General features: G+C 52.4%; 1 protein-coding gene across 1 annotated transcript; it reads left to right on the forward strand.

Annotated features, from left to right (window-relative positions):
- Positions 1-400: 400 nt before the first annotated feature.
- On the forward strand, positions 401-5397 carry MAL (mal, T cell differentiation protein). Its single transcript, XM_064415043.1, has 4 exons — positions 401-623; positions 3887-4057; positions 4196-4324; positions 4553-5397. The coding sequence occupies exons 1-4, from the start codon at positions 537-539 to the stop codon at positions 4625-4627; spliced, it is 462 nt and encodes a 153-aa protein (XP_064271113.1). The 5' UTR covers positions 401-536; the 3' UTR covers positions 4628-5397.
- The last annotated feature ends 3056 nt before the right edge of the window (positions 5398-8453 follow it).

Consider the following 8453-nt stretch of genomic DNA (forward strand, 5'->3'; position numbering starts at 1 on the left):
CCAATCTCCTGCAGAGATGATGGAGGTGCAGTTTGATTGCCCTCATCCCTGGATGTCTGTGGGACATTTCTGGGCCCCGCTGCCTGCCCCGTGTCACATCCTGGCCTGCCCTGGCCACCAGCCACCCCTCAGGGCTGCGGGGCCAGGCTGGCTCACTGTGCAGGTCCAAGGGGACTCGAGGCTGTGCAGGTGCATGGGCACAGGTGTCCCCTGCTGCCCGCAGCTGTCACCCCAGTGCCACTGGGCCCTGCCTGGCAGGCTCGGCCGTGCGGGGACAGCCGAACTCTGCTCCAGCGCCCCGGGGCTGCCCCTGCATCTCCCATGTGACTGCAGGTCACAGGGCTCGGCCACACCTGTGCCACTCACTGCTGTCTTCACCTGTCAGCAGGAAGCAGGGCGGAAAGGAACCAGAGCAGGAAGGGGAGAAAAGAGGAAGAAACGAGAGCAGGAAGGGCAGGAAAGGAGGGAGAGAGAGAGGGAGAGGTAAGGAGGCTGCATTCACAGAGCGCCGACGAGCACCGTGCCAGAGGCTTCCAATGTCCTCCTCAGCTTCCAGCAGCACTTTGCCCAGCGGCCTGGCCGTCCTGACGACCTTCCCAGATGTGCTCTTCATCCCCGAAATCGTGAGTGCTGGCTTGTCCCTGGGGGAGGGCCGTGGCTGCGGCTGGGGGCTCAGCACAGGTTGTGCTGCAGGTGTCCGAGGGGTGACACTTGTCCCCAGACACGGCTCAGGAATGTGGCTCAGGTCCCTGAGCCACAAGGGGCTGGAGGGCATCTCATCCTCGCAGAAAACCACGGGCTCTGAAGCTCTCCTTCAGTCTGCAGTGGGATTTTCTGGAGCCTTTGAAAAAGGCTTTGATTTCCTGCCTGAAAAAACAGCAGGGATTGCCGGTGGGTTTAACCAGGCTGCCGAACGGGGATGGTTAATTACCCGGCGGTAATTAACCCTCAGCACAGGCAGAGGGGGAGCTGCTGGCTTGGAGCAGGGGCTTAGGGCAGCCGCGGGAATTGCGCTGCTCCATCGCGGCATTCCCGAGCCGCGGGTGCGGAGCTGCCGGGCCCTGGGGTGTGGGCGAGCGAAAGGTGGGCAAAGGGTGAGCAAACACCTCGTAACTTCGTTCCACATCGTAACTTCATTGAGCAGGAGGAGATCGCAATCTTTAATGGATTTGGCGCATGTGGTTGAAAGCTGAGCATGGCTTGTGGGATACAAAGTCTCAGCCTGAACTTTTCCCCCCTGTCCTCTGCCCCACTCGTGGAACGTGCTCCTCTCACAAGAGCTTGGGAGGTTTTTTCCCAGATTCCCAGCGCTTTGGTCCAGCTTTGAAAGCTCTGGCTGAGTATTGTGAGGATGGCGTTCAGATTATTCCCTGCTAAAAACTTCAGCTTTGCCATCTGGCACCAGATCCTTTCCTGTCACCCAGCTTGGTCCGCGCTCCTGGGATTGACGGCGTTTCCTTGGTTCTCCTGGTGACAGCAATGTAGCAAAGAGGATGTGGGAAAGGCTTTGCTTCAGCCGCTCCTCTGTGCTCTGCAGGCCTGGTCCCTGCCCCAGAGCAATGCCAGGTTTCCTGCAGCCACAGGAAGGAGGCTGTTGGGTGCCTGTGGGGGTTTTGGCTGGGCTGACACTTGCCAGCCACCCCTGCCACTGAGCTGTGTCAATCCCGCTGGCCTCAGAGGGCTCATTCCCCTTGAGCTGTTTGTTTGTGATCCCTGTCTCCAGGGGATTTGGCAGGGCAGCTGCTGAAGCGAGCACCCTGTCCTTTGGTTTGGGTAAGATCTGGAAATGTGCATCCTGAAGGCCCAGGAACCGCCCAGGAAGGAGGAATGCTGCATGACTGGATTTCTCCATCTCCAGGCAGATTCTGGGCTGTGCTGCTGTGTGACCTCTGCTGTGTACAAAGGAGGTGGCTGCTTGAATCAGAGGGATAGAGAGTTTCTCATTCCTTAGTGGAATCTCAGATTGCCTACCATGGGCCAAGATAGTAACATAACAAAATAAAACAAAATTGGCATTTTAAATGCTGAGGGGGTTGTGAAATTTTCATAAGATCCTGCCTGCAGCTCAGATGATGGCCACATTTGCATGGGCTGATCAAAAACTACCATTTTTAATCTGTGGGGCTCAGTTTAATTATTGTAATCCATTTAATTTGAATAACTTTCTGCACATATGAATACCCAGACCTATGGAAAACCTGAAACAAGCTGAAAGCAGATAAGTTTTCTTTGTAAAAGCTGGTTAAAGGATGAAATTTTTTTCTTAGACTGCTGTCCACATCCTGCTGTGAGTTATTGAAAGCCTCTCAATCCTTCCTTCCTTTTTATGAATCTTCACCATAAAACCAAAGTCAATAATCAAACCACGTCAAACAGAATTTTCTGAGTGGGTCAGCACAGCTGCAGGAAGGAGAGATGGCGAGTGGTAGGAAGTGAGTTGTGGTGCTTCTTTCCCCAACTTTGTATCTCACCATAACTTGTGCTGGATTTTAATGGAGCAGCCGTAACGCTTTCCCCCAGGATTTTTAGCTGCAACTCGCTCATTGTGTCAGCACATGAGTGATTGAAAGGACTGGATTAGTGCTCAAGGCTCAGCCTTTGGTTGTTACAAGAGGGCCCAGAAGAGCAGCACTCTGGAAGACCCATTTTCACTCAGGTCTTTGCCACATCTCAACCACATAATTGATGTAACGTGTCAATTTGCATAATGGCACCAACAAACTTTCCTACAACTGTGGGGTGACAAAAATGATGTAACATTTTCTGAGTTACCATAAATCAGAGACTTCCTTTCCACTTGCAAAATGATTGGAAGGAAATGGAAATGGAAATGGAAATGGAAATGGAAATGGAAGAGTATGAGCTGGCACTTGGATGCTGACTGGGATACACTGGCCATACAAGGATAAGAATGACCTCAGAGTCAGCAAGGCTCTCCTGCCTCTGGACATTTGCCTGAATCCCAGAGTGGCTGGTGGTGAGGGATAGGTCCCCAGAACAGCACAGGTCCACAGAGTGTGGGCTCAGCTGTGGAGCTCCTTATCACAGGACACTGCACAGACTGAACTTTGCACAGGTCCAAGGAACAGCTGGGCTGATCTGTGGCACAGAACAGCTCCTGAGGGCATTGCAGTGCAAAGGCATCACTTGCACTCCAGGCACTCCACAACACTGAGCATAATGCTCCCATCCTCTTGTGCAGGAGTTTGCTGGTGAAGGGATGGAGCCTAGCCATGGCTGTCCCTCTGTACCACCAGGAAACCCATGGCAAGCTCCCAAGGCTGGCTGAGAAGGTCCCACCTGCTCCCACACCAGCACCTGGGACAAGGCACAGCTCTGGTGTAGGCAATGAAGGATGACCCAAAGAGCAGCACTACAAGCTTCCTTTCCCAAGCAGGAGCTGGGGGCCTCAGACTCTTTTCCTCTCCCCAGGTTTGGGGGAGTCAAACCTCTCCTCAGCCTGTTCTCTCCTTTCAGAGTGACATTTGCATGTGACCTTTGGGAGGGCAGGTGTCTGTGCTGCTTGTGCAGGTGAGCTGGGTTTGACATTGCCCTGGCAGAGATCTGACACTCTGGGTGTGAAGCAAACACAAATCTCCTAAATCAGCCTCCCTGTTCACTAAAGCCAGCCCTCAGAAGGGTCTGAGCCAGCCTCCTAAGCACACTGGTGTAGGGAGGGTGTGAGTGGCAGTGGCACCAGTGAGGAATTTTTTCGGGTCAGGATCAGTGACAGAGACTCCCAGCTGAATGCCCATTTTCGAGTGGAGGCTGGGAAGAACTCATGGGATGCTGCCATGTGCAGTGCCAGAGGTGTGAGTGGCTTTTGGCTCTGCTCTGGACAAGTCACCTTACCCCACACTCACCCTGTCCCCCACTTTACTTGCAGATCTTTGGGGGCCTTGTGTGGATCCTGGTGGCATCCTCAAGGGTCCCAGACTCCATGCTGCAGGGCTGGGTGATGTTTGTCTCCGTGTTCTGCTTCGTCATGTCCATCTCCCTCCTGTGCCTCTACCTCTGCGGGGCTCACGGCGGCAGCGGCAGCTGCTGGGTCACCTTGGTACGTGCCTGTGGCAAACCCTGGGGGTGGGTTTGTCACCAGCAGGGTGCTGCTGCTGCTCTCCAGACTGCAGCCCGGGGATGGCTGTAGGGGCAGTGTGACTCCCCCCGAGGTGACTGTGTGATCCTTGTTCCTCAGGATGTCATCTGCCACTGCACGGCAGCGCTGTTCTACCTCAGCGCCGCGGTGCTGGAAGCCTACATGACCTATTCCCTCAGCTTCTTCCCGACCCTGGCACAGCAGTACAGGGAGAACATTGCTGCCGTGGTGAGTGCCTGGCAGGAGGGCAAGGAATGGCAGCAGGTGGCTCTGGGGTGGCCTCAAGTGCAAATCTGTATTTGCACCAGCAGTTTGGGGAGGGGGGACAGAAACTGGTTGCCATCTCAGCGTGCACGGGTGTCCCCAGACATGTGGCATGTCACGAGGCGTGGGCTCGGTGCTGGAGTGGCACCGTGCCACAGAACACTGACGGGCTGGTGTGTTTTTCCATCCCAGGTATTTGCATTCGTGGCCACCCTGCTTTACGTGATCCACAAGGTGTTCTCGCTCCTGCGGTGGAAATCGTCCTGAGAGCCTGAACAACCCCAGGAACAATGGCTGCCATCTCCGGGCTGGGTTTGGGGTTTGGGTTTTAATGTATAGCCTAGAAACAAGCAGCTTTTTATGTGGGATCTTGGTGATGAAGACAAGGAGCCTGCCAGAGAAAGGAATATCCTGGCACAATCTGTTTCCCTTCAGTAGTTTACAGGCTGGGTACAGTTTGATGCTGGGGCCAAAAAAAAAAAAAAAAAAAAAGCCATCCAGCTTTAAAAAACCATAATGTAGTTGGGTTCAAAGGGCTAAAATATCCCTGGACTTCACCTTTATGTGTCCAGGGTTGTTACTGGAATTACAGGAAATGTGAACAAGCACCAAGAGGCACAAGTGTGAAACTGTGTCATTTTAATTGCTGTGTGCCCGTTTAAGTGTGTTTCCCCCTCTAAAACCACTGTACAAATTAACATTTTCATGCAGTTTCTGAAAATGCCTTCTCTGACTTGCAATGAGCAATGGGAATATTTACCTCAGCTCGGGAGCAATGTGGGTCACTGCAGCTCCTGAAGGGTGCTGCTGAATTCTGAGGCACGGCTGTAAGGCCAGGAATTACCACTGCCCTTGATCCCATCCCTACAAAGCACAGCCTGGAAGGGGCCCAGTGGGCTGTAGGAGAATTCCCTGGGTGATCAGAATCAAATCCTCAGTGAGCAGAAGCAATCAACTCCTGCATTTGGTGAATGGCTACTCTCTCACACACTGCCACGGTGTCACTAATAAAGATGGGTTTGCTGTGATTTTGACAATGGGTGAGTCCTTGCTGCTCTTTTTCCCTTTGCTGCACCCAGGCACAGCCCCAGCAGCTCTGCACCCTGACAGGGCAGTGCCACCACGGGGGCTGAGTGAGTGGCTGTGTGGAGCTCAGTTGCCAGCTGGGGTTAAATCTTCACAATGAATTAATTGAAATGGGGTTTAGACCCAGGAAAGGATGTTTTCAACGTTAGAGGTGCCTAAAAAACAGTGGTGCTAAATTATCTCTTCCAGCTTGTGGGGCAAAGAATGCCTCCATTTTAAGTCTGAAGTTCCTGGATAACAATGAGGACTAGAGGACAAGAGGGAAATAAAAGTTGACTTGGAGGCTCCTCTGCAGCTTCATAGCCGGGGAAACTTTTCACCTGTGACCATGGGTTTGGTTTGAAGCTTTTTAATTACAAACTAAGGAAAACATTTGTGGAGATTTTCTCCTCCTGAGAACCAGCCTGACTTGTTTTGCTTGTGTTACTGTGACAACAGGGAACTGGTTGCAACAGAGGTGGAAAGAGAAATCCCTTTTCAGAGCAGGGAGGGAACTCAAAGCCACTTTGGACAATGGGAGACACTGGCAATGGACAATGGCACATGGCTCTGAAGCTCAACATCCACCCATTGAAACTGGTTCCATCATCCCATCATCATGGGGTGTGTGTGGGGGTGTTGGTGCCCAGGCTCTATTAACGCCCCTGAATGTGACAAGGGAACACAAAGATGCCTTTCTGCTTGGATGTGTTTACAAAGGCAGGGATCTGCAGCCCTGCCCTGGGCCTTGGGATGAGCTGTCTCTGTTCCACCTGCACCCAGGTGTGCCCAGCACCCAGGGCAGCCTGTCCCCTCACATCCCTGTGCCTTGTGGCCATCCCATTTACAGCCCACGGCCTGGCACGGCCCCAATCTCCTTCCTTCTGCTTTGCTTTGCCCTTTGCTTTCCCCTTGCCCACCACACACCAGCTCACACCAGTCTGCACCAGTGCCCCTCCGTGTCCTTCTGTCCCACCCTGTTTGCTGAGTGCCTCCCCCACAGCATGGGCCCAGCCTTGCTGGAATCCAGCACTGGGAAAAGCAGCCAGGTGCTGCTGCCATGGCAGTGTCAGCAGCTGGAGGGACACCGAGGGAGGCTCTGTGGCCCCAGCTGGCATGTGGAAGAGACACCCCCACCTCTCACAGAAAATGGAGCTGGAACTTTGACACCCTCCTGGTGTGACCCCAAGTCCAACCCCAGGCAGCTGAGCAGGGGGGAGGGGGGTCCCTGCTTGGCACAGGGCGGCAGGGCCAGCACGGGACAGTGACACTGGGAAGGGTGGCTGCTGAACTGCAGCAATGTGCACCTTCCCTGCAAGGTGGGAAGAAGAGAAAATGACACAAAAGAGGTTCATCATGCCCAGCTTTCCTGTCACCTCAACGCAGCCCCAAAGACTGCCATCCATGCCCTGGAAGCTGGGCAGCCCAAGGGGCCTGTCTGGAAAATGGCACTCCCCCAGCACTTCCTGAAGGGAAAGATGCTGCCCAGAGCTCAGAGAATGTCCCAGGACCTCCAGACCACGTGTGCAGCACATCTCTTCCCCACAGGGAGCCCTGAGGGCAGCACTGACCCCAGAATTTGCTGACACTGCTGGAAACATGGGGCATGATGGACACTGCAGGCTAGCAAGCCTTTTCCCTTGGGAACAATTCCATGGGGCCAGTGGCACTCTGGCAGGGCTCCCCAGGATGTGGGAAGGCTGGCCCTGCAGTTTGTTCAACACAGACATTGCAGTCCCTGCCTGCAGAGCTGCTCGCAGTCTGCCCCAAAATCCCATATTAATGGGGGATTAATAATTAAATCCCACATTAAAAGCCCTGCATTTGCTCAGGAATTCCCAGAACCCCCCAGACTGATCCCCCTCCATCACTGGAACTCCCTTGCAGATGTAACTGGATGGAGCAGGCCATTTAAAAAGCCACAAATCGGGGTTTTTTTCAGGGCATTTACAAGTCCCATTCACACAGCTGAAACACTGAGCCTATTGTGCCCCTGCAGCCACCACCAGGTTTCATCTGGTTGTGTAAGTGGAATCCTCATCTCTGCTCTGCCCCAGCTTCCTCGGCAGGACAAGGTCTGCAGGCATCTGCTCTGGAGAGCAGGCAATTACATGGTAGTTAAACCAATCTGTGCACCTGAAGGCAGGCAAAGCCTCAGTTCCTATTAAAAACAAGATTGCAGACATATTCATTAACTATGCCCAGATTGTAATCTTGGTTGCTCTTGCTTAACTAAGTGGTTTAACCACTCTGTTAACTATTCTCCAAATATTTGCATACTGGATACCTTGCCTCCAGCAATGCAATGAGTTAGGAGAACCTCCATCTTCTCCTGAATTGCAGGAGAAGAATTTGATTTTTAATAGAAAATTATGACCAGCCCCATGGAAAATGCAGGAATTTCCCATTTTACAGCCAGCTTTTTCTGTGAGCAATGAGCAATCTGTGTGCTGGGTAAAACATCTACAAAAGCCCCTGTGTTAATATAAACAAACCTGTGGGAACAGTAAAGCCACAAAAGATTGATTTTATGTAGGGACCTAAGCTCAACAGCAGAGATGCCAGCTGAAGCTGAGCACACATCCCCCAACAGCAGCTTGATGTGCTGGGACAAGAAACTTTGCAACCTGAACACCTGGAAATCCCTATTGAAGGTATCTTTTGACTGAGGTATTGAAGGTATTTTTTTCCTAGTGAACAGGGAAAAACCCTTCATCCCACTGCTCAGCAGGCATGGCCTTGGAAATAGAATTTTCATTGCCAGAGTGAGATAAAACTCAACTAAATTCACCCTGCCTGTCTGTATATACACAACTGCTGTCTTTAGAAACCTGCATTGAAATCAGTGTAAAACATGGGTCCTAAATGTCTTTAACATTAGAACTCCAAATGCAAATTCCCAGGTTGGTTCTGAAGAATTTCTAAGGTATTTTCTCCCACACCAACAAAAGAGGTGGCCCAAGCATCTTTCAGAATTTGGGGAAATGCTATGACAGGCACTCTCAACTGGGAGGCACAGAATGGAGCT

The sequence above is a fragment of the Passer domesticus genome, chromosome 3 (genome assembly GCF_036417665.1).
Source record: "Passer domesticus isolate bPasDom1 chromosome 3, bPasDom1.hap1, whole genome shotgun sequence".
Lineage (NCBI taxonomy): Eukaryota > Metazoa > Chordata > Aves > Passeriformes > Passeridae > Passer > Passer domesticus.